The 25,995-nt window shown below is 42.7% G+C and overlaps 1 protein-coding gene across 1 annotated transcript in view; it reads right to left on the reverse strand.

The window, feature by feature from the left end:
• Positions 1-14,537, reverse strand: part of LOC308168450 (sodium/potassium/calcium exchanger 2-like) — a gene marked incomplete at both ends in the record, with an annotated part of 41,986 nt that extends 27,449 nt beyond the window's left edge. Inside the window, one exon of the mRNA XM_080543044.1 lies at positions 13,605-14,537. Coding sequence (XP_080399170.1) covers positions 13,605-14,537 — 933 coding nt within the window. The remainder of the gene's footprint in view (positions 1-13,604) is intronic.
• Between the last annotated feature and the right edge of the window lie 11,458 nt (positions 14,538-25,995).

The raw sequence follows: 25,995 nt of genomic DNA on the forward strand, positions 1-25,995 counted from the left end.
TCAGTCTCCAGGACTAGGAAAAGGAAGATTCACTGAGCCCTCTCCTAAGTCAAACATGACAGTTTTCTAAGCTGACAAGGAACCTTTGAAAGGCACAACATCAACACAGTGTTCATGGTGGCATGCCATGTCCCCTTTCTTATAGTAATCTCTAAGACTCATGACAAGGATAAGGGTCACTGTCGTCGTTGATCCCTTCCTGTAAAAGATCTCCACCACCCATCATGTGCATGCAAGGTTGTTAACCTGTATTTTCTGTTGCTCCACAATTTTCTGTTGTGTCTTTCTTCAACAAATACCATTTCTCTGACAACCATTTTAGTTGGTCATTTTGATCAGTCTAAAGACCCTTGCTTTTAGAGTGACTCAATACAATTATGTAGCAAACATCATCAGGATATATTGTTTCTGTCACTCTGTGATCTTCATGTTGAGGCAGCATCTTTTCTTTTTACGGTATGTCGCCGGCACATCTGTCACTTAATCCTGACAACAAATCTCCTGTTGCTTTGTCAGCATGTCAGCTCACGGTCAACCCAAACGCAGGCTGCAGATAGCCAACCTTATCTCCAAGAGACAAGAAGGAAGCACCGTTAGCCAGGCTGCTGTCTGTTACCATCAGCTTCAGAGGCACGTGCCTCCACAGTCCCACACTTGCGGTAGGCACGGCAACGTGCTGATGTAGCCCTTTGGGGTCACCTTGAAGGTTGACGTGCAGGACGTGGAGGGCCAGCTGCTACGCCCTTTGCTGAGTGGCGGCCAGAGGGGCTTAAAGCAGATTCATTGATAGAATCTAGTCCTCCTCCTAATTAGCTCGTTAGATACCGCCTGATTGCAATCATGCCCATTTCAACGAGCATAAGAGTGGGGGGATTTTTTTTTGTTATAAAATCTCAGCATTGGAGGCAATGTCAGGTCAGTCTAACACTGTGGGATATGATGTGTTGTGTTACGCAGATAGCATTTCACTGCATATTCTAAAGAGAGGCGTTTTGAACCGCCACCAGAGAAACTGACATGTGTTAGCAGCACTGCTAACACTCTCTACACTCAGCTGGTGCAGCAAAGCGAGGCCGACAGCATTACTGCGTAAAATCCCCCCGAGGACGAGTACAGAGCACGAGTACCAGCCCAACCAGAATCCTCCTCCCACACACACCTCCCCCATGGTCTGGATGGCATTTCCAGGAGGATCCCTGTGCCCTTCACGTGATGCTTTTACAGTGGCTACATTAGCTAATTCAACCGGGGCTTTTAAAATAGCCCTGCATCGATTGGGCTTCCGGTTTCTCACTCACCTCGGCCGTTCACCTTGAGCCTCTCCCATCAAAACATGTGACCCTCAGACCCTGACACACAGAGAAAAAAAATCTAGGCGAGCAGGATTGCTTTACATCAACTCAAGAGGCAGGCACAACCAAACCTGAATGGACGGATGCTGTGACCTGCTTGACCTTGAGGGCCCAGTTTAATTAATAATAATAATAATAATAATAATACATTAGACTTATATAGTGCTTTTCTAGACACTCAAAGACGCTTTACAAACTGAAAAGATTGAGTAGTTGTTATGTATGCAATAGGCATGGGACTATTTTATGTTGTTGCTATACTGTGGGTGCGCATTAATATGTGGATGTTATGTTGGTGCGTATTGATATGTACATGTTGTTGTTGAACTTGACGTTGACAGTAAAGTTATGAAAACTGTAGCTCATTGTTCATGCATCCTTATTACTGTTAGTCCAGGCAGAAGACGTAACAGTAGTAATAATAAAAAGAAACAAAAAGGTAAATAGAAGAAAGTATAGGGGCCTAATTAAGGAAGTGCTGGGGACACATGGGAAGGGGAGGGGGAGAGGGTTAACTGGCGAAGGCAAGCTTGAAGAGGTGGGTTTTGAGGGCCTGTTTAAATGTTGGGAGGGTGTTGGCCTGTCTGATGTGGTTGGGGAGGGCGCTCCAGAGGGACGGGGCTGCGGCTGAAAAGGCCTCATCACCCCAGGTCCGGAGCTTGGTCCTGGTGGTCTTGAGGGTGGTTTGGTCGTCAGACCTGAGGCAACGGGAGGGGATGTGGAGGGGGACGAGGTCGGCAAGGTGGGAGGGGGCCAGATTGTTGATGGCTTTGTAAATTAAATACAATCCCCATGGGCACTGGGAAGACCTGCCCCACAGCCATGTCTGCAGAAGCTGAGTTTGTATGTATGCACATTATGTATTCATTCATGTTGATCGTTATACGTCATGTTTAGCTTGTTCAATATATTGTATTGAATGATTGTGTATTCATGTACAAACCCAGAAAGATAATTAACCTAGTCAGATATTGTTGATCTGAGGTTATTGTATTTTACAATACTGGAGTAGCCAAGCGCGTCAGGTCTTCGTCATAGAGACATGGCGAACAAACATGGCGACATCAACATTACATTGAGGGTCTATAGCGATACTTCACAGCTTTATCAGTATTGTTCATTTACTTCATTTGAATATGTATATTCTTTGACTTGCAACAGCTAATATAGAATTTCAAGGTGTGGAAACGATTATGCTAAAAATACTGTAATTGACCAAATCCTCAAAGGACATTCAAGATCTATGGATTGACTGCAAGCTAAACAAATGTTTCTCCATGTTACGCAAACCATCTGACCGCCTTAGTCCTCAGGGCATAAAACAAGAGTGTGTACAAACAATGGCCAAATCATGGAAATGGCTTCTATTGAAGACGACAGTTTAAGCTTGAGCCAAAACTACTTATGAGCAGGCCCCCACTCCCAGGCCACTTCAGAACACACATTCATTAAGCATCAAAGAGCAGAGAGGCAGCTCACAGACCGGACCTATTCAGACACCCTTCTCTGCTTGTGCCATCGATGAGACTGCTTTGTTGGCCAAAGCGTTCAAGCAGCCTGCCTTTAAGGTAGCCTTTGTTTAGGGCTATAGTGTCAGAACATCCTGAGGTAGATTTAGCTTATGTTGACGAGCAATCTGGAACTGGCCATGAGGACACAAATACAGGCAACACAGGTCAGGAGCCCTCCAAGAGGAACAGAGGACGCTGTCCATGGTGCTGAGGAAGAGATTGGGACTTGAGAGGGGATACAAAGACAGAGTGGTGGTTTGAATGTTACAATGGGCATGATTCACTTAATGTTTTCTACCAGCTGGATCAGGGCCCTCTGTTTGTATGGCAACACCGGACGGCAGCTTTTATTCAAAGCACTGGTTGGGAAAATGTGCTGTTCAATATTGAGAACACAATACACATATGAAAGCAATTCAACACAACTTACAGAACCGCAGTGCTGCAGCATCAATATACATAATGTCACAAGACAAATTACTTAAAAAGAGCTCAGTAGAAGATGTTCGGCATCCATCACGACTCAAACTTAGATGTGTACTCAGCTATTGAACAGCATGACATAGTGATATTGACATAGTTTCAGTCCTGCACCTCTGACACGTCAACTCTGCTATCCGGTATAGCAGTCCGATCAAGTACAATTCAGATCAAGTACCATCACAAAGCAAAGGGATGAATGACAACAACCGAGAGGTCCCATCGCCCTGCCATCAAGGGGCCATTTTGACATTTCCATTTAGTTTGGCAAACAGCATCATTCAAGCTGACGGTACACGGTGCAGCAGCTTTCAGTCGCGCTGCTGCATGGTCCTGGAACAAACTCCCTGAAGAAATCAAACAGGCCCAAACCCTTAAAATATTTAAATCTAAGCTAAAAAAAACTTCCTGTTTTGCAGCAGTTATGATTCAACACAAACACTTCTATCAATGTCTTTTTTCCATGAACTATTGTCTTATTAAATGTTTTATCTATTCTTATATTTGCTTTTATTCATTGTCATTTTTATTTTCTTACTATGCTCCTCTTGCTGTATGTTTAAATAATGTATGTAAAGCACTTTGAAGAGCCCAAAACCAGCTGCAGTACAGAGCATAATGTCCATCCCTTGGTTTGAAAAATCCACAAAGTGTTTCTCCTCCGTCTTCATTTCCAGGCACAGTTTAGCTGTATTGGCTTGCCCAACAGACCCATGACAAGGTAATCCCGAAATAGGAAACTCACAATTTGCCAACAGTATTACTCATACCTTTACCCAACCCCAACTCAATGGATGAGCAGAAGCTGGAATGGTTGATAAGAATTGGACTCCTCAGCACATTGAGATGAAAGCAGAGGTTTCTATTTTAAGACATTATTGGATTCTGGCTCCGTCTGGCACGAGCTCATATGCTGGAGTTAATCTTTTCACCATGTGCCTACATTTGTTCACTGTGTGAGTGTGTGTGTGTGTGTGTGTGTGTGTGTGTGTGTGTGTGTGTGTGTGTGTGTGTGTGTGTGTGTGTGTGTGTGTGTGTGTGTGTGTGTGTGTGTGTGTGTGTGTGGAGGGGGGTGGGTGTGTGAATGTCTTTAAAAGCAGAACTGTGGGTCTAAGCTCAGTTTCCCAGTTTTTGACAGTTGCCCTAGTAATGATTCCAGAAACACACGTTTTATTTGATGCCGCTTTAAACTGCATAATCAATTACTTAAAGCTAGCCACGCTCGGCCTGCAATTATGCTTTGAGATAAATCTGCAATTACTGTTCGGAGCTTCCAGAATTTACTCCACAGCTAAGAGACGTTTAACGCGCAGAACAGACACACATAGAAAAATCATCACCTTGTGATGAATGGTATGATAATACACGACTATACTTATTTAGTGGACACCTTAATCCAAAGTGACTTAGTACAGTACAGTAAATCAGCACAGACACACAGACACACACAGACACACACACACACACACACACACACACATACACACACACACACTCACAATGCTTCCCATCTTCAGAAGGACACCACCTTATACACTCACAAACTATCTTTCAACCACCAGCAGAAGAACACAACCTTGTGATACACCCCCATTCCATCAATTTTCTCAAGGACACAGCCTTGTCACTCCCACACACATTACGTGTGTCTAGTATTTCATACAGTTGCTACTGTGGCCATCAAATCAACATTCACCTCAAAGCAGCCACATTGATGGTTGTAAATCCCTTATGTCATCAGGCTACATACTGAATTAGATTAAACCAGACTTTGCAGGCAAAGGTACAGGATCGTATTTATGTAACACATTACAGAGCTACAGAAAACCCTAGACACTCTACACCTCAAACAAGCCAGCTTTGTCACACATAACCATTGTTTTTTATTACGGTCGACACTGAACAATTCAGAAGATAAAGGGCTAAATGTTTCATAGGGCAATTCTTCAATCCAATTCTTTTTTTCTTTTATTTAGCCTTTATTTAACCAGGAGGACCCAGGCCGTGAGATTAAAATACAATAAAAATTCGAGGGAGACCTGGCCAAGAAAGCACACCAGTACAGATACAAGTTACAAAATTGGCGAATAAAACATACAAAACATAATAAATAACAGACAAGAGATAACAGATAAATATTATTTTAAAAAACATCTTAGGAGTAGCAATTGCACATTTCTGTCACACAATTTGTAATCAGAGCTTTGAACTCTCTCAGGGAAACGAGGTTATTAAGCTTTAGTGTGTTCTGGAGGTTATTCCATGCAAAATAAGAAACGCTGCTTGGACACCTGGTAAAGCATCCATCTAGTGAGTGAGTGAGTGAGTGATATGAGATTGCATAAATATGAGGAGAGTTTGCCCAGTATGGCTGCGTAAATAAAGATGTACCAGTGATGTTGTCTCCTTAGAGTTAATGAAGGCCAGGAGACCAGATAGAAACCTAACTTCAAACCTACACTACTATCCAAAAGATGAAACGCCTATTATACCAACATCCTACCAATAACAGCTGAAGCATCATACATTACATCTTAATACATTACATCGTACAAGTAGCCTATACAAGAGTACAATTCTTCAGCTTTGGTTCCTCAACATTGGCATTGTCAAATGAAATACTAAACGTTTTTGTTGGTATATGCTGGCATAATTGTCATGTGAGTTCAACTGGATTGAGCAGAAAAGTAATAAAAAGAGAACAAAATCCATAACAAATGGCAAAAACAACCCATGAAGTAAGTCAATCTGGTACATCCTGACACAACAACTTGCAAGGTGGGAGTTCAACTGAAACATTTGAGACGAGCATTCCCTGAACACCTAGCAACGACATGATAAATACAGCCATACAAAATCAACACCAGCACCCAAATGTCCCAAACAGTCTGCCGATTTTGTACAGTATCCTCTTTGTAACTGATCTTCGAAGTGATCCACGGCACACGCCAGTTAATGCAACAGGCATCTCGCGGCTCTGTCAGTATTGATTGATTGATTGACTGATTGACTGAACATTTTCATTGTGTGAAGCGCATTGAGTTGCATCTTGTAAGAAATGCGCTATACAAATAAAATTTGATTTGATTTGATTTATCATTGTGGCTAGGCAGGAAATTCTACTTGGAAAGCACTGTTCCACTGAAATATCTATTTCACAAGTATTTTTGGATAATTACTTTCCTTTTCACTTACATTTTCTGTACTGGAAGGCTCCCAGGCCCATCTTACTCATCAATCTGTTCTTGTTACTTGTTCAAACATTTTGGTCTAAATGTAAGTTATCTTATCATTCTATGTATATTGTTGAGCTATTGTCATAATTACATGTAAGTATCTGTTACAATATTACAATATTACAGTTTGTGGCATACTATATTGTGACTCCATCTTTAAACTGTACTCGTACAGACAACAAGATGTTTCTGTACATTTCAGAATACATTCTGCTGCTGTCGTTAGCAGTTGACATCATCAATTAAGACAAGTTAGCCCGTTTTTGTGGCAGCTATACATGGCCAAACCACAGCACCCCCTCCACCTTTCACAGGTGAGGTGGTAGGCTGGAAATCTGCTGTAAAGCAGTTCCTTTTTTCTCCAAACTTTCATCTTGCAATCACTCTGGTACAGTGTTAATTCATTGTATCTGTCCACAAAATCATTTTCCAGACCTCTGCAGACTTTTTAGGTACATTTTAGCAAACTGTAACCTGATCATCCTATTTGAGGAGGACTAGTGGTTTGCAGTTGTTTTGGGGGTTTTCTTAATTATGGTGAGCATCCACTGACTTGGCCTACCAGCCCGTTTGCGATTGCTGAGTCCATTAGTGCTTTCTTCTTTTTTCCTCTTTCTTTCTTTCTCTTTTTAAACAATGTTATGTTATGTTATGTTATGTTATGTTATGTTATGTTATGTTATGTTATGTTTAAACGATGTTAAGCGATTTTGGAAAATCAACCCAAAAAAAAAGGTTTTGGCTATGTTTCTCATAGATTTTTCTGATATTTCAGCCTCATAATGGCTTCCTTTAATTTTTTCATTTACTTTGGTCCTCATGTTGACAGACACCAATAGCAAATGCAAAGCCTAGAATCAATACCAAACATTGACAGTTCTCTTATGCCTGCACAAATGATGTGACCGAACATACTTGACTAACCATGCCTTTCCAATACTTACGGAAGGCACTGTATACTCTAGTCCCAACCTATTTTGCTATGTACTGTAAAAACATTTAGCACCTTTAACCCACTACCAACAATACCTTAACATGGTGAAATGTCAGTTACAGTAATTTTCAGACTTTTGGTATGTTAGTTTTCAAACAATAAGGTCAGGTCCTCTATGCAAACGCGCTCTGTCTTTCATAAAAGCATCACGCTCAAAGTGCTGGCTAATCCAATCTGCCAGAGCCAGTATTTTCAAAAGCAGCGAGTCAGTTCATCAGCCCAACAATGAGAGAGGCCACAAGATAACAAGATAAGCCAGGGGCTGCCTGGGCAAGCCGTCCACATGGGAAGACCAGGCTAGAGCTCCAAATGACAAAAGACCGATCGAACATGTCGAATTGTACAGTCCATGCCTATGCTTTTAAAGTTGTCGAATTGTTATTGACGGTATTGATCAGGGGTGTTACAAAACATACATTAGTCTCTCGATTGACAGTCCCAGTGTTAATACATAACCTCAACCATTATGGCTGCTGCCGTCATGAACTACGACTTCTAGGCCTACCACTTTTATTAACTAGCATTGTAGCAACTTTGCTACGAGGATGGGAAATAGCATAGCTATGTGGAAGGTAAGTTATGTAATAAGCATAGGCCATCGATAATTACCCAGCTTAGTCCTTGAAAACAGATGAGATACATTTTCAAAAGCTGCAAGTGACAATATCTCATTGGTAAATTGATTGGGTCAATCCTTATTTGTTTTGAGTTTGCAACGAGGATTGCAACAGTTAAAAATGTCTAGCCATCACCTATTGCTATCACCTAACCAGTCCTTTCACATAAGTTTAAACTACAGGCCTAGAGACTAGGCTGGGGAAAGTGCTAGACTGAAATGGAACTATGAACAAGTCCTTTGATGTCGTAGAGGATGACCACTGAATGGCCAGGAATACTTGGAATGATTTGGATATATGATTGCCATTGACAAGGGGTTACAGCTTTCCACACCTGCTGCCTCGCAAATTAAAGTAGGGAAGATGTGAGAAAAATAGATCATATTGATTGATTGATCATATTGGCCATTGACTTGTCTTGCCATGGGGAAAATAAAATTCATAAGGCTTAGGTTAATGAGGCTAGCCACAAAATGACCTTGGAATGTGATATCACAGTAGGCTCATTTGCATGTCCCATGTTATCTTGCATGTGCTGTGGGAGTGGTACCTTTTTCCTTCAGGTTTTCTTCCATTGTATTCAATTTTGCAAGCTAGCATAGGCAGCAACTCTCTGCAAAATATTCCTACCCAGTCGGAAAAGATGAGATGTGTTTAGAACTACAATTCTTAACTCTGTCTTTGAACTGTGAACCCTGTGCCGAGCCATGACAGTCCAGTCACAACATAATTACCGACCGCCTATTCTCGACCACCTATTTATAGACCACCTATTTATAGACCACCTGCTTTGAATGCCACATAGAAAGTCACTTAAGACTCCACTTCATCAAGCAAACACCTGGATGGGATGAGTTGAGGGGTTGCATTCGCTATAGATTTACCATATGTGGCCTACAGTACAGGCAGTGACAGCTTAGTCCATTTAGCATACAGATGTTTTAAATCAAAAAAGGAAACTGATCGTCTCTAGAGTTCTTTTTCAGATTGTAGGTCTTGAGTGTGATCACTTTTGAAGTCTTTTAGTTAGCCTATTCCACACTCCAATATACTGCTATACAGTATTCTGCTACAGTATATGCTACAAGCCAAGACACAGACTCCCTTTCTGCTCTTCTACTACTGTATGACCCTGGTGTATGGCAGGAAAAGAAACCATTGGTAACATGGTATGCCAGAGTGGAATGCACCTATTAAGAGCTTAGTAGTGGCTAAGCGCTCATTAAGTCATCATGGACACACATGTATTAGGCAGTATGCACCTATTTAGGCGTGTATTAATGAAGGTTAATCTTGCTGTATTTTACATGTAATGTTCCCCATCACAACGGTCCCACTCCATACTAAATAACATGAACTTAGGCTAACTCAAGCATTTGCTATTTTGCCACTGCACCAGCTGAGAGAGGTTATGAAAGATCACTTTGACATCACTTTGTGTTGGATTGTCATCATCAGCAGTAAGCAATGAATACCTTATTTCTTGAGGATTTCTCTACGAGTACAAGTGCGATTACATAGTCTCATGTCCGGTAGATGGATCATAACCATTTGTTTCCCTCCACCATGCCTTGTGTCACTCCAAACTGCTCTCCTCTGACTTACTGTACTGTCTATGCAATGCCAGAGAGGTCAAAAATAAACATCTCTCGTGCACTTTTGGTTTCAATTCAAAAGCCAACTGAAGAGCACAGCACATCAAAGTATAGTTTTCCTAATTGGATTGAGGGCTCAACATGGATTACTTTTCGATGAAGCTGGGACACAGTCTACTGTCACCCAGCGAGCTCCAAACAGAACAATGAGGTTACTGTATATGTGTGAATAGCACCGGACTTAGTTGGTTATAACGCAGCAGGGGGCCCCGGTTGATGGCTAGTGCAGCAGCATGGCCTTTAGAGGAATGACACGTAGCGGAACTGGGAACAGACAGTTGAGTGTGAAGTATTGATATGTGTGTTATGTGTTATTCCCCCAGGGCTAAATGAAGTTGTAACCATCTAATAAATAACAACTATGACTTTGTTTTGAAGTTTAAAAAAAATTGTGGACTGTACATCCCTCCTGACTTCATGAAATATGTCCAAAACACTTTAAAAAAAAAGAGATTTGCCATTCAGGAATGTAAAGAAAACAATGTAAAATGTTAATATGTGAATTGTGTTACTGTTGAATTATGCCCAGTACTCAAGTTCAGCCACAGAACTCCCTAGTTCCTCTGCACTCACAACACTCTCAGTAGCTCCCCATGTTCTCATTAGCACCCTATTGGTGTCTCCTGCCAAACCTCCTGATCTCAGCAGAAGGTGTATGAGCCTGTCCTCATTGCCATGGTGATGGCCGTCCGCCAAATCACGGGCCAATGGCTCAGTTCTGTCTTTGAGTTGTCACCTTGTATGTGCACCCCGCCCACCCCCCACCCCACCCGCGTTGAGTTTATGTCGATGGAAGCAATATGTGGCAGTATGGGGACAATACACTGTCTGCTAATGTAGCAGTTGGTTTCAGGGAAGCCCTTTCAGCCTGCACCTCTCACTCCATTGCACTGCTGCTGGGCATTTCTCACCAGGCCAATTGACTTCAAAAACACAACCAGATTTATGTGCTATTGTAAGTCAAAATGATTGTCATTCTGCTGGGATAGAGCATATTTGAATCATTATCCAGCCGAGTAAAAATTATTTAATCTGAATCCAAACATGCATTTCTCACAGTTTACGAGTGTTTGTATTTGTAACATGTATCAATATAGACTATAAATGATTCTCTGAGAGGGTTTTTTAAATAACTGAAATGACGGTCGAAGACTAAACCTCCTGACTGACCATATTTATATAAATCCACTTCAGACACAATGACTCTCTCTCTCTCTCTCTCTCTCTCTCTCTCTCTCTCTCTCTCTCTCTCTCTCTCTCTCTCTCTCTTTTTCTCTCTCTCTCTCTCTCTCTCTCTCTCTCTCTCTCTTTCTCTCTCACACACACACACACACACACACGTAACACCATAACCAATTAAATCTTGACACATTTGTCACATTTGTGTCTATAAATACTCTTGGGCCAACGAGTTCATCTTTGTATTGCAGTGAAAAAGAAAATGTTTAGAAAATGAAATTCTAATAATATCTATGTGTACCTCGATAGCTTAATCACCCAGGAGGCTTGGACTATAAAACAAGAGGCTGTGATAGCCTACATCCATATAATATCAGTCCTCATATACCATATCACTGACACTTCAGAGCTGTATACTCTAGCAATCATGTAACCTATCAAATTAAACATCTGGTTAAACCTACTTATATCATCTCATCACATACATAACAACAAACACCGATAACAGGTCAACAAAGTAAAAGAGACATTGGTCTAAATCCAAGGGGTTAGCAGCAGGGCATTACCCAACCCAACATGCCTTAGCTAGAGAGAGGAGGGAAATTATGGACTTGAGAGCAGAGACAGGCAGGGTTGATCGACTCACCGGTCTCCCTCTTCTCCTTTTCTCCTATCCTCTTCTTCCATGCACCCAGCATGCATTTCAGCTCAAGGTCAACTGAATCTCCTCTTAGATCTGTCACTCCCTACCGTATGCCCACAAATCACTGTGTCAGTCCGAGGCAGTAATACTTCTCTATGGACAAAACAACCCCCTTTTTCGTTTTCTCTTTCCATTTTGAATGCTTTGATTTCGGTTTGGAAAGAAGTATCTCGCCTTCCTTGAAAGCTATGCGAATCCTAGAGAATCTTGAAGGCTGTTCGATTCCCAGTATTGTGTGCTTTCCGATTAAATATCCTTTATGTACTTAGAATAAATCCTGATTTAGTTAAAGCTTTACAGTACAGCTTTCTGGGATCATATCTCCCAAAACTCATTTCTATCTCATGTCATGGAGTAGGCCTAACCTAAATCCATCTGGATAATCTCAACATGGGTATCAAATTGCTCTTGAATATCTTTCCTTTGCCCTCCAGTGTCATTGAGGGGCGCGGCACATGTTATGCAAAGCAGTGTCTTGATTCTATGGATTTTCCTGGGATACAGTACAACCTTTGAGTACATATCCTGATGAAAATACAAGTGACAGACACCATTATGTGTGTGTGTAACCACAAAACATAGATCATCATCTAACAGTAGGGAGTAGTTCATAATGCTTGACTTTTTATCATGAGAAAGACAGAGGGACAGATTAAGTAAGGCCATTGTAAATGTAGCAATGCAGCGTGCAGCAACTATTCCTCTTCCCAGCAAGGATGCAATTAATTTGTTAGGATGCAATGTAACTTTCACATTTAAAGTCCTTTCATTCTAGGAAACAGGTTTTCACTGTAAAGGTCTGTTAATGTATGGTAATAATCATGCAAGACTGAGATTGAAATCGAAATTCTTAAACCCATATCAGAACAGACCTTCCTTAGGCACTGTGATATAAAATATGGCTTGTAGCCACTGCTTGTATTTCCAGTGATTTGTTTGTCAAACTGGGACACAATTTGACAAGCTTAACCCAGAATGACATTGGCGTTTTTATTAATCCCACAAAGTAATACAGTACAGCAGCTTGAGTGACGCCATGGTAAGTGCCATTCACTCCCAAAATTATGGTGCAGACTAGCTACTTTGAAACCAATTTCATTCTATTAGAGCGATCTCTACAAAATCTAGATACTGTGGTATGTTGGTATTTACAGTGGTGGAATCACCAAGTGCATAGAAGAGGCATATACTGCAGTAAAGTGTTTTATATGTAACCAAACATACATGTTCTTGGATCTAAAAGTTATTAGCCGGGTTGGGAATGTGTTTATCCATGAAAGAGTGTTCAAGTGATTAACGAGGAAGTATCTATAGAACAGTCGTTATTAAGACACCTGAGAAGTTCAAGTTGCAATGACTTTAAATTAGAAACAACATGGGATGGGAAATAACATCTTACTGGCAGTCGTTTGCATATTGTGTTGCAAGCCCATGAAGGCCGTGGTTGAGTACATTGATCCTCATTATCAACTACCACTGATTTAGTTTTGATATCATCTTCTAAAAAAGCTGTGTGTGAGTGTGTGTGTGTGTGTGTGTGTGTGTGTGTGTGTGTGTGTGTGTGTGTGTGTGTGTGTGTGTGTGTGTGTGTGTGTGTGAGAGAGAGAGAGAGGAGGAGGAGACATATCCCATACAAGGGCATGTCTATCTGTTGCCTGGCAACATCACAGACAGAACCAACTTTTTTGTTGCATTTCTGTGTTGTTGTACATCCCTCGTGATCTGACATTCCAACCACCAAACACAAATGGCCATATTCACTCAAGAGAGAGGAATATTTGTGAGAAGTTCCACTCCTGAAAGCAGAAGCAATGGTGGTTAAGCATTGAGAGGACACAAATACAAAGAGGGAAAGAGAGGGGGATGACCAGACTCACCTTGGGCTGCACCTGCACCTCTACCTCCACCACTTGGTTCTTATTCATACAGCCTTTCACAAAGCTCTCCACGTTGCCGTTGAACTTCATAAAGATCACGTAGGCAGCGTAGGCCGAGAGCAGTGTGATACTTTCCCAGTATGAGATGATGTTATCCAGGAAGAACACAATGAGCATGATGAGGTCCATTATGTAGAACGACACGTCACGGAAGAGTGGCCACCAGGTCAGGTTGAGGATCTCCTTGGAGAAGATGGCGCACATCCCGATGACGAAGAGGATGTTGAAGACAGCAGAGCCCACAATGGTCCCGATGCCCACATTGCTATGCGAGATGAACACTCCAATGACCGACGTAAAGAGTTCGGGCGCCGAGCCCCCTGCCGCCATGAATGTGGCGCCCGCCACATCGTCGGAAATGGCCAGCTTCTCGGTGATGACCGTCAAGGCCGGCACGAAGAACTCGTCGCACACGATGGCTAAGGCGATGAACATGTAGAGCATGCCGAACATGTGTAGCACCACCGCACCCTGGCGCCTCTGATCCAGGGTAAACAGGTCAGTGGGGTAGTCCCCCTGGCTGTCGTGGCTTTCGTTGCCGTCCGCCGACGACCTCATGGCCACAGGCGTGTCTGCCGAGACATTGGGGTCCCGCTGGTGGTGGGTGGAGAGCAGAGTCCTGTGGGGGGCCGGGCCAGGCTGAAGGAGAGCCTCCTGGGGCAGGAGTGGCTCAGCGGGGCCCCCTGAGTTCCACGCAAAGGCACTGAAGGAAAGTGAGACAGTGCTTATGGCTACGAGGCTGAGGACGAAACCCAGGATCCGCACAGGCCTCAGCTTTCTCCGCAGCTGCTGGTGGTGGTGGTGCCTCTTACACGTGGCACCCAAGAGGGGGCTTTGTGCCACCATCTCCAGGCAGGGCTGGTCCAAACCCATCGCAGTGCTGTTTGTGTCCTCACTCTCAATGGTCGGGCAGAAAGAAGACGGACAGGTTTTACCGGATACAATACATGGTGCTGCCTTCGGCTTCAAACAATGTGAGATGATTCCAGATGCTTTCCAGGGTCTGGCTTGCCAAACGGCGGCTTCATATTAGCCCCTGAAAACAAGAAGATTTGGGATTCACGTGGATGAAGAAAGGATGAAGAGGTCATGAAACCAAATCGATTCCATGTTTTTTACACAAGACAATAAAAAAGCTGTTATATCCTGGTATTATATGGTATGAAACTCTGCCGTTACCATGTGGCAATGCATATCGACTTGAAGGCAGAGAAGCTATATCAAACTAAATCAGTTTTTCACAGAAAAGGAGCACTACATTTAAGCGACAATACATTTTCAAAACAAAGGTCATTCATGAAGTGTTATAATGTTGGACAGTTTGTTAGTGGCTGACCACCTAATTCATTTAACAAAATAGCCACACTATTGCCAAATTCACATGGCAATAACACATTGGATAGCTTTTCATTAAGTTTAGGGAACAGCAATTCTATCTCAAGGTTGTTTTTTTTCCAATATCAAAGTAGCCTGATCTATGAAGCTATCTGACCCGATAATTGTTTCGGTCATAAAAAATAATTTTAAAAAAGACTTTGATTTTCAAGAATGACTTGGGGATGTTAGGCTAGACTAGAGCCTTATCAAATAATATCAATTTGTTAAAATATCGGGCTATATCATTAAAGCATAGCCTACGCATTCCGTAAAAAAAATAACGGAATTGTATTTATAATCTCACAAAATATTGATTTAGAAGAGATGATGCACCAAAGGCCGTATGAACTTCTCTGACACCGTCGCACAATTGGATTACCGCGTTGCAAGCAGATCATCTGCACATGGACTTTCACCTTATCCGTTAGTATTTTTTTTTCAAGCAATCTCACGCATTGTCAACTTCTTTATTGATAGAATATACTGTGTATCATTGCGTGTAAGTGGGCCTACGTGATTAACTCAATGGCATACCATGTCTCGAATCACAGCGTATACCTATTCCCATTGTACAATTGGAACATCTAAAAGAAAAACATTGAAGAAATGTATCAAGTCAGTCTGCACTAGAGGTCACAATTGAATGAAATAATAGCCTGCGCATAAATGCTGACCACAATCTCTTAGAATAATTCCTTAGAATATCAGGATGTATAGCCTGTATGTTTGTACGAGGACGTAGGCAAGCAAACAGCTGTTGAAACGTGCGCCTCTGTCCTTCAATGAAATCACGCTGCTGTCAATTGTCATATAAACAAAAAACAAAAGCGGTCCAAAGGAAGCGTGACATTGCTGCGTAAAATAGAGGCACAAACGCGTACAAGCGCACCTAAACGGGTAAATCAGTACCAATTCCTTACCTTTGGAAAATCGCAGCAGGTTGAAATCGCGTATCCTGTGTTGTGCCCTCTTGCTCTCATTGAACAAATGTGATGTTTCTCCCCTCTCGGACGGCAGAGGAGGAGCTCCGACAAAACTGGTTGCAAAACTGCGCTCACTTCATTCAGAGCATCATCATCCCTCCCTCCCCATCTAACAATCCTTCGAATCGAAAAGACCTCTGCTAATCTAGCAGAAAAGACTCGAACCTTACCCCCCTAAGGCAGGGCCGGGCTATAACCACGTGAACAGAGTGGGAGACTCTAACACAGGTGGGCTGTGCTGTACAAACCAGACAGAGCCTGAACCATTCCGTGATTATCTCCCACAGAGGTCGTTAGTGTAGTGATGCCCAGTGCCACAGACTTGGGATGGATGGAGGAGTTGCCGTGGTTACTGGAAAGGCAATGGTGATATTTCCACTAAAATAGGCTACACGAGGACTGACAGAGATGAATGTTTTTTTTGCATGAAGGCTTTAATATTTATTTGACTTGAAACGACTCGATCCTTTACATTTCAAGGTCATCGATAGGGAGTCGACCAATGGAGCTAAACCAACATCAATGATCCACATTATCCATGTGGCTGTTTATTTAATTTATTTGAGTGATGATGATCAAGTAAAGCTTACTCATCATTGATTATGTTAGCATGTTACACATGGATTATGACTATGAAGATGAAGGGGACCTCTCAGCATTATCGGACGGTCACTCATTCAGACATACAGTAGACATGATGCCATGTTGCCATAAGTAGTGTTTAAGGATTAAGATATTAGGGTTTATTATGAGGTCATGGAGGTCAGTCATAATAAGGACTTCAAGGTCAAACACTGCTCTATGGACCTGCACGATTTGTCGTTTGGGGATTTGTCTGTCGCTCGACCATCAGCTGACATAAAATTATTCTGCACAACCTAGGGTGCCTATGTTTACCTTCCATCCCTCTTACATCAAAAAGCCTCCACCAGGGCTTATCTTAGCTAACAGGCCAAACAGGCTGTATTGGATAGACATAGACATGCAATCTCTGCACAGCATGACAAAGTATGTGTGACACTAATGCCGTCACTGTGGATAATAAATCACGATTCACTGACCTCATTGATTGCCCTCTCCCTCTCTCCCCCGCCTGCAATTACCTAACACGAAACACAGTGGCAGAGAGTAACTTTGTCTACCTTCCCATTATCAATATACACTCGTCACTCACAGAGTAGTGTGTGCATAGACAAAGCACAACATATATACCAATAAATACCCATCAATACTGATGTAAGAATAAGGAATTGACCTTAGACCCCAAACACTGACCAGGCTGGAGATTGATGTCAGAACTAGAAGTCTAAATGCACAAGTTGCGTTAGTTCTCATCACCTCAAACTACATCACCGACATCTTTGAATCATGCTCTTCCACAGTGGTCTGCTGTTCTATAAACATTAACATAATTCCACTTTAACAGTTTGCCACGCGCAGTCCTCTATTGCTCCCATAAAGAAAACACAAATTGAAACATCATTTTTAAGAAAGCCCTAGTGTGTAATGTAATAAAGCTCTCACTTGTAGGACAAACATACTTTCCTGGGGCCTTCCAATTCTGACTCAACTGTGGTTTCAATGACGCTGTCTGAGGCAAAACCCCACTGGACCACTCATTTACTTGCAAAGTGATTCAGAGTTTAATTGCTCAGCTTGATCCATTATGCATTGGTTCGCACTCTTCATAATGGATTGGCCACTGCCTCTAGTCGTCAGACACCCTTGCTGTCTTACACCAAAGTTTTTCCCTCTGAATATGTCTTCATCCATCAGACAAGTTAATTAAAATGAGAGTTTGATTGATGGATGGGCAGATAAGTAGGCTACATGATCGATCAGATGGTTGGAAAAAGATTTACTATGCTGCAAGCAGTTTTTGTTTTGTTATTTGTCCATCTGTCAGCATGAGGCATTAAACTTTTGTGAATTCAGAGTGTGCCAAATGACACTTTGTTTCAGGGGGCTGCAGATGTTGTGTTTATCTGGCAGTGAGGCAACTACTACTCTGTGTAGTTAATAAATAATTAGAATCCATGATGATGATGGATACTACTCAGCACGGTACCTACATCCTTTGAAATGTGACAATATATCATCCCAGCATCTCGCCTGAATCAGGAGCAGGGGCGGAGCTACCATGGGGACACGGGATGGCACTCACCCCCCCCTTGTGATCTGATTGGCCCCCCCGTGTGCCCCCCAAACACCCATTGGATGTTGAGTACTGTCAATCAGTAAAGACGTTGTGAAAGTTTCGAGAAGCGATCGGATTGCGATCGGATTGGTCATTCCATGTGCCTCCCCAATTTCATTGGCTCTAGTGATGTCAATTATTGTGTGCTTTGATAGCACAAATTCAATTTAGTATATGCAGCTACTGCAGATGTTGTTGAAGTTGTTTTCCGTTTTTTTTCATGTTACGAAAGTTTAAGTGTTGAAGTGCCCACTCGATATAACAAACAACAACCGTTTTGGATCACTAAATACATAATGAGTGTGTGCTAAACATGCAGTTAGATGTCCACTTGCCAGTATCAGCAGTGCATCAGTCAGTTCTGGCAGCGACTTCCATGTAGACCATGCTGCCTTCTTTCCATGTCCAGCAAAGCTGGATACAGTGTCACAGCCTGTCAAAGCATGGAACATTGGAAGGGAAGATGACATCTCTGGTCACCAACTGCCACTGTGAAAACCAACTGTCACCAACTGCCACTATGACTACAACAAATAGACATATTTTATATCAGAATGTTCAGGGCTTCACTCTGTCACTCAAAATCGAAATATCTAAGCCATAATCCTAACAGTTTTTTTATTTATTTTTTATTTACATTTAAAGTCTTTTATGAATCAAATGGCTGCTACATAGCGAGTTAAAAATAATAAATTATAAAAAGAGATGTCCAAAATCCCATCTGTAAAAGCCTTTGACTCTATGTCAACAAGATTAAACAATAATCTTTAACCTGTCTTTATCCAATATTTAAACATAACATTTCAGAAAACTTGTAACACAAAAATAATTGTCTTAATGTAAGTGATTAACTGGGGAAGTCTATAATTATTACCCTATTCACCTACCGTGAATATATACAAATATATGTTATGAATCAAATGGCTGCTACGGCCATCAGGGGGCGAGTTTCTGATCGCCCAATATCCAGATTTGTTATAAATATATTTATCAACACATCTGCCAAATTTGGTGCTTGTATCACAAAATGAACAATTCTTATGATATATTGAGCTATGCCGCCCCACTATTAGTAGTTTAAATGTTGTAGAGATGGCGGCCTTAATTTTTAACCCCCAAAATTGTTTTGGTCGCTTTTGGCTAGCCCCCCCAATTGAACTGTTGTCCCCTCCTGTGTCCCCGTCCTGAAAATGAACTGGCTACGCCCCTGATCAGGAGGAGCTAATGCATCGCTCTCAGTATGTATAATAATTAATATAATTAAAATTAAAATTAGTATGTACTGTAGGCCTATATTGAACTTGATTAGAGTTTCATACAGTTTCAATATTTTTTTGGTCTTTGAGAGAAATATATAAATGTTTTACAAAAAGGAGATGAGCTTTTATTTTTCTGAAAAGTAACTGGGGCTGTCAATTCATCAATATCCCTGCACTGTAAACAAAAAAAACAAAAAAAACATGTATTTTGCATCACTTCATATAGTGTGTCGTCCTGCCTGTGCTATGAGACCTTCTAACTACAGCTATCTCCTCTTCACTCCTCTTCATGAGATTAGATATGTGGCGATGATGTTTGCCTATCAAATGAGATCCCGTCATAATGTCAGCTCTTTTTCCACAATGGGCCCCCAGCCTCTCCTCCTCATTGAGTGGCACAGATCTGGCTGCATCTCCAGCATAAAAGTGATGACTGGTCATTGGGGCTTGTTTTGATTCGTCTGAAATCTGCCGGGGACAAAACAACAGAATGATCCACCCCAGCCCGAAACCCCCCATCCCACCCTTAGTTAGGGCCAGCAGCTAAATCCAAGCTTTTGTGTGCCACATAGTTGTGTGGATTTGTCAGCAATGGGGAAGGGGTGGATGGATGGAGGGGGGGAGGGGGGGGGGGGGGTAGGGGGTGATAGCGAGCTTTTCCGGTGAAGAGAGAGAGAGAGGGATGCAGCCACTAAAGCAAATTCAACACCCCCTTACTACAGTTATTGCCAAAAGGTTTATGGGCTGGTGTTCTTAACAGTGAAAGTGAAGGGCCATCCAAACAGCGGCTTTTTCAGGAAGACTTGGTAGGATTATGTGATGGCCTTACGTCGGCTATAGGCTAATCCCCTCCACAACCACAATACTGACCAAAGAGGCTTGGAGAGGCCTGAGACCAGCTGTCCATGTTGGGTAAATACTACAGTGTTGGAAATTCCCAGGTTCAGGTGTGGAGTGTGGAATTAAGAGATGAGATCAGAATCTTCTATTAAAGCTTTGTTACAATATATGCACATCAAAGAAATACATCATACAGCAGAGTAACAACACACTTGCTTCTGAATCTTAATTTGAGTGGACATTCTCATTTAATTTCAAGTGTTTTTTTTACTTATCTTCTAGCACCTTTACCATTCTGTTTGCTTGTGTGGTTGATTCCCACACACGTCAACATTATAGAATCATATGGATATCAATCTGGGATGGAAGGACAGGTTAGAGGAATTATGCTCAGTCTCCGTTAGATGTAGAGTAGGCCTGTGTAGGTTTGGAATGGGGCCATGGTAGAAACCACTGAACAGAGAGGGCAGAGGACGTGAATATTCATCTTCCTGCTAAAGGGATTAGAGACATGATAGATTATCATTGATAATCCATAGGTACATCTCCCAACAGTAAGTACAGGGACTGATTAGGCCGCGGCACAGACGGTGAAAGTGAGACACCCCACTCACATCCCTTAAATGTAGATACCATGTGATGGTAAAGACACAAAGATTAAGGAGTTCCAAACAATGGCTATATGGGAAATCAATTGTGCCTCTATAAACCACTTAATTTGCAAGATAGTGGTGGACTGGATGCTCCATTTTCATTCAATAGATTTTAGATGTTCAATTCAGAGCAGAAAGAGGACAGTGTGTGAGTTCCATAGAACACTGACCGGTTCCTTAACTCACAGTGGATGCACATATTCTCTACTCTTTTTTTCAGGTTGTACTCATGTCACAAGTGACACTGACTCGTACTAGTGAATGCCATTCTGCCTTATACTGTAGTTTGCTGAGGATGCCTGCTCCTCGTTGCTGCTCTTCGGCCGTTGCGCCGACTATGGCCTCAAGGGACCTTCCCGCCACAGCAGCGAAGCTACCCCGGGATCTAGTGGCAGTGAGTGAATATAACTCCCAACTTGTTGACCTCTCACACTATTTTTTGTGCTCCTTGGCAGAGTTCGACCCTGACGTCGGAACCCCTCCTGCAATGACGACACTGTCATCACGCAGCGGATGGACGGAGGACGCACATGGATTGTGATGAGAAAAGTAAAGTTTATACTTTAAACGGACTAAGTTTTTACTTTAAACGTAATAAAGAACTTTTGTGATTGTAGTCTACTTACCTGTCTCTGTAGGGACCATCGTGGGATCCATTTCATAGAAAGAAACCACCTCGCTATCTCTCTGCTCAGAGTAGATTTTAGCCTAATGGGGACTCATTGTATTTGAGTATATTATATTGTCTTGCTATTTGTGCTCTCTACTGTGAACCAACTAGTCATATAGCCTACTTTTCTCATTTTATCTATTTCTGTTCTTTGGTTTTGAGTGGGGGGGCGCCGGCGTGGAGAGGGTAGACTGGTTCCCTGGTCCATGTCTCCTTGCACTGCATCTGCATGTGGTGTGTGTGTGAAGTGTAATTATTGAATCACTTGGGAACACCTTAGATCACTGTCTGCTGTGTGTTTGTTTGCCGTTGGCTTGCTGCGCGTGTGCCGTGTGTTTGCCGTGTGTGTGCCCCCACAGATTCACGGTGTGCCTGTCCTGAGACTGCTGTGGTGGTAGCATCCCCCTCTACAGCCAGTTGCCCTACCCTCATTTCATTACAACAGCAAACATAGCCACCACCATTTGTATGACATTTTAACATAAAGTAAACATGTTAAAGCATAGACATGGTAAATAAAGTATTGTTATTGAACCTTGATTCCTTCTTTAGGTTCTCTTATTTGGCAGCACCTATTTTAGTAATTTAATAAAGTCTTGATCTTAACAAACCAGTTTCATGTCTTTGCTCCCTTATTCACGAACCTGAGTGCTTAGTTTAGTCCCAAGGACCTCCCCACGTGTAACAAAAAGGTGGTCGTTGTCCTGCAGTATATTCATCAACTGATTAGCCGCAGCCATTCGGGCTTTGAGTGCTTTATGCCACATATAGGCTTATAATTTACTCGGTCCCTCATGTATGCTGACAGTTTCTAGCTCCTTCGCCTCACGTGAACAGGGCTAGCATCTACCGAGCAATGCTACCTATTGGCATCTATCTTCCGCTATCTTAGTGAAGTTGAATTGCTGCACTGTTTTGGTGTGTGAGCGAGTGCTTTCTCTCAAGGGAGATTTTACTCATTTCAACTTCCTTAATTGCCACTGTGTCTCCTGTTTCCTTCTACAGAAAATATGGCTCTACCAGATTCGGGAGACATCGTCTAAGGTGAAGGTAGGTCTCTGGGTAGACTGCTCGAATGGATGTGGTCGTGTCTTCTGGAAGTTGGAATCTCACAAAGTCTGCCCACCTTGCTTTGGATTAATCCACAAGCTAGTGGCTCTGCTGGATACTAAGGTTCTCAAATGATGAGTCAGGTACGTTGAAGGTGCTGCGGAGAGCCTCGATGATGGCGAGGCAGTGTAGCTCTCCTCTGGAGAGGGACCCCTCAACTCTTCTTCCATCACTGAACCCCCATCGAGGGTTGTAGGCGTCGCGAGGAGTTGAATGATGAGTACACCGACAGTGAGGCAAGCAAGCTATCTGGCGGTGCCTCCAACACAGAGTTCTCCGATGGGGACGGAGATGATGCTGCTGAACTGGACTCCCTCTCTTCTGCCCAGCCTGCTATGGCTGCAGCCTCCTCCAAGCTCAAACTCTGCCACTGCCCAAGAGCTTATGTCTGGGATTGCAGCCCCATTTGGGCATCCGGGCGCACTCCACCCGCGGGTTGGCATCGTCGTGGTCAAGGGTGTCTTTGTTTGCCACAGAACATGGGAGAAAGAGAAAAGTCTGTGTCTTGGGAAGAATTTCAGATAGAATGGCCCGAGATCTGGTGAGAAATGCTCTGGTGAGAAATGCTCAGAAGAACCCACACATCAGTGCAAAAGAGCTGCAAAAAAGAGTAGCAGACACCGGTCTAGTTGTTCGGTGCCACATCAAGATGCCGACGGACCGTTGTGCCGACAGCCCTCCCTGCATGTGAATGCTCTCCGCTTCTCTGTTACGGTACATGTGGGAAAACTACGGTTAGGGTTAGGTGCTACGTCGACTTGGTACATGCTGGCATGTCTAACCCTAACCCTACTCCTAACCCCAACCCTAACCTTAACCGTAGCACCCTAGCACCTAACCCTAACCCTAGTTTTCCCACATGTACCGTCTTGTCAGCTCTCGCAGAAATCCGCTAATAAACTGTCGGCATCGTGGTCCGTCGGCATCGTGGTCCGTCTGCACAGCGGGTGGGCCCCTAGTTGTTCACAGGACAACAATACAGCGTACCTTAAACAACAAAAACCTACATGGCAGAGTTGCCAGAAAGAAGCCTTACCTACGACCTCAACACTAAATTAAACGTCTGAAGTATGCAAAAGAAAACCTTGAGAAACCTGAAGCTTATTGGAACAATGTGCTTTGGTTGATGAAACCAAAATTTAACTTTTTGGTCACAACCAAAGAAGGTATGTTTGGAGAAAAAAGGGTGAAGCATTTGTAGAGAAGAACACTTTGTCAACTGTTAAGCATGGAGGTGGATCCATTATGCTTTGGGGTTATGTTTTGCAGCTGGGGGCACAGGCAATATTGTGTGGGTGGAAGGAAGAATGGATTCCACCAAATATCAAGACATTCTAGAGGCTAATGTTCGAAGGTCAGTCCAGAAATTTAAGTTGAAGAGAGGTTGGGTATTGCAGCAAGACAATGACCCGAAGCATACCTCAAAATCAACCTCCAGGGAAGACAGATGAAGGTTTTGGAATGGCCATCACAGTCCCCAGACTTGAATATTATTGAAAATCTGTAGAGAGATCTTAAGCATGCCGTGCATGTGTCAGCAAAGCCTGGTGGATCATCAAAGATCCCAACCACCCCAACCACAGTCTGTTTGAACCGATGGCGTCCAAAAGGCAAGGCCTCTTCCGGAGCCTCAGGGCCAAAACTCAGAGGCTAACCAACAGCTACGTCCCCCAGGCGATCAGGCTCATGAACAAGCCCACTGTAGACAATTGACTATCATCCCCAAGCACACCCCATGCATACAGACTATCTTAACCTTAAGCTCGCAGGCACTTTACTACTTGAACTATCTATTTATTACTAGTTGTACTGCTAATGGTATCCTGTCTTATTTGTCACTTATGTCCTGTACTATTGTTACTTTTTTATCTTGAATGATGCCTATTGCCTTATTGTCATGTGCTGCAATGTCAGGAACCAAAGCCTAAGATTTTTACTCTCTTACACTTGTGTAATGTGACGTAACAAGAAACGTATTGTTGCTGACCATGTGCATCCCTTCGATGGACTCAATTTACCCATCTTCTAATGGCTACTTCCAACATCATAATTCACCATGTCACAAAGCAAAAGTCATCTCAACTTCATGAACATGACAATGACTTCAGTGTTCTTCAGTGGCCTTCCCAATCACTGGATCTGAATCCAATAGAACACCTTTTGGGATGTGGTAAAAGTGGAGATTCACAGCTTGAAATTGCACCAAATCTGCAGGAATTACATGATGCATTCATGTCGTTATGGACCAGAATCTCAAAGGAATGTTTCCAACATCTTGGAGAATCAATGCCACAAGGAATTGAGTCTGTTTTGAGAGCAAATGGAGTCCCTACCCAGTATTAGTATAGTGTTCCTAATAAAGTGTTTGTTGAGTGTATATTGTAAAGGCTTGACTGACACTGGTTAAGGCTATAACATGTTGTTCGCCTAGGCGCAGTGACTTGGACCAATCTCTTATGATACAGGTTGTAAATCCAGCTAATGAGGAACAGAGAGGACAGGCATGCACTTCTGGTACCAACAATAAATGGGGCGGAGCTGACAACCTTTGTCTTTCTATAGACACAGGCGGGGCTATCTTCCTGCAGTACATCTTCCTGTAGTATGTGTAACACTAATTGTGGATAATCAGGGAATCTGGGCACTGTAGTAGGCCTACACAGACAAACACCATCAAACCTGCCTCTATTTACTCCCTGGCTGTTACCTGGCTCTCATTGACAAATCGGATATGAGTGGGATCAGCATTGATAAAGGGTGTCCACCGTATTATAAGGTTAATCCCCATGTCATCACCCCAGCCAATCCAACAGATGGACTGACCTGCTGGGCTAGAGAGAGGAGGTTTAGGGGTAGGAACTGAAAATCAGTTCCCGCCTGGTGGTCACAATGAGTGAAACAAATCTGGGGAAAAACAGTAAAAAATACATTTTAAAAATAAATAAAGGTTTCTTGCTCCTATGTCATTAGGAGGCGAAAGCAGAGCTCTAATCCTATTTTAATCGCAGTGGGATTTATTAAACAGAAGCAGCAGGTTTAAATCTCAGCAGATTACCAGCCAGGCCCAAGGAGATGCAGAGAAGGCCCAGAGAGACTAGAGAGGCTTGTGTAATCAAGTGCACTTAAGGTGATGCAGTCCTTTCTCTAGTCACCATTCAGTTGGGACAGGATCAATGGAGATGTTGTAACTACAGCTCTGCCAGGATCCGTTAAAATCTAAACAGGTGCCCTATTTGCTTGTT

This window comes from Nansenia antarctica (genome assembly GCF_963989245.1).
Source record: "Nansenia antarctica genome assembly, chromosome: 12".
NCBI classification, from domain to species: domain Eukaryota; kingdom Metazoa; phylum Chordata; class Actinopteri; order Argentiniformes; family Microstomatidae; genus Nansenia; species Nansenia antarctica.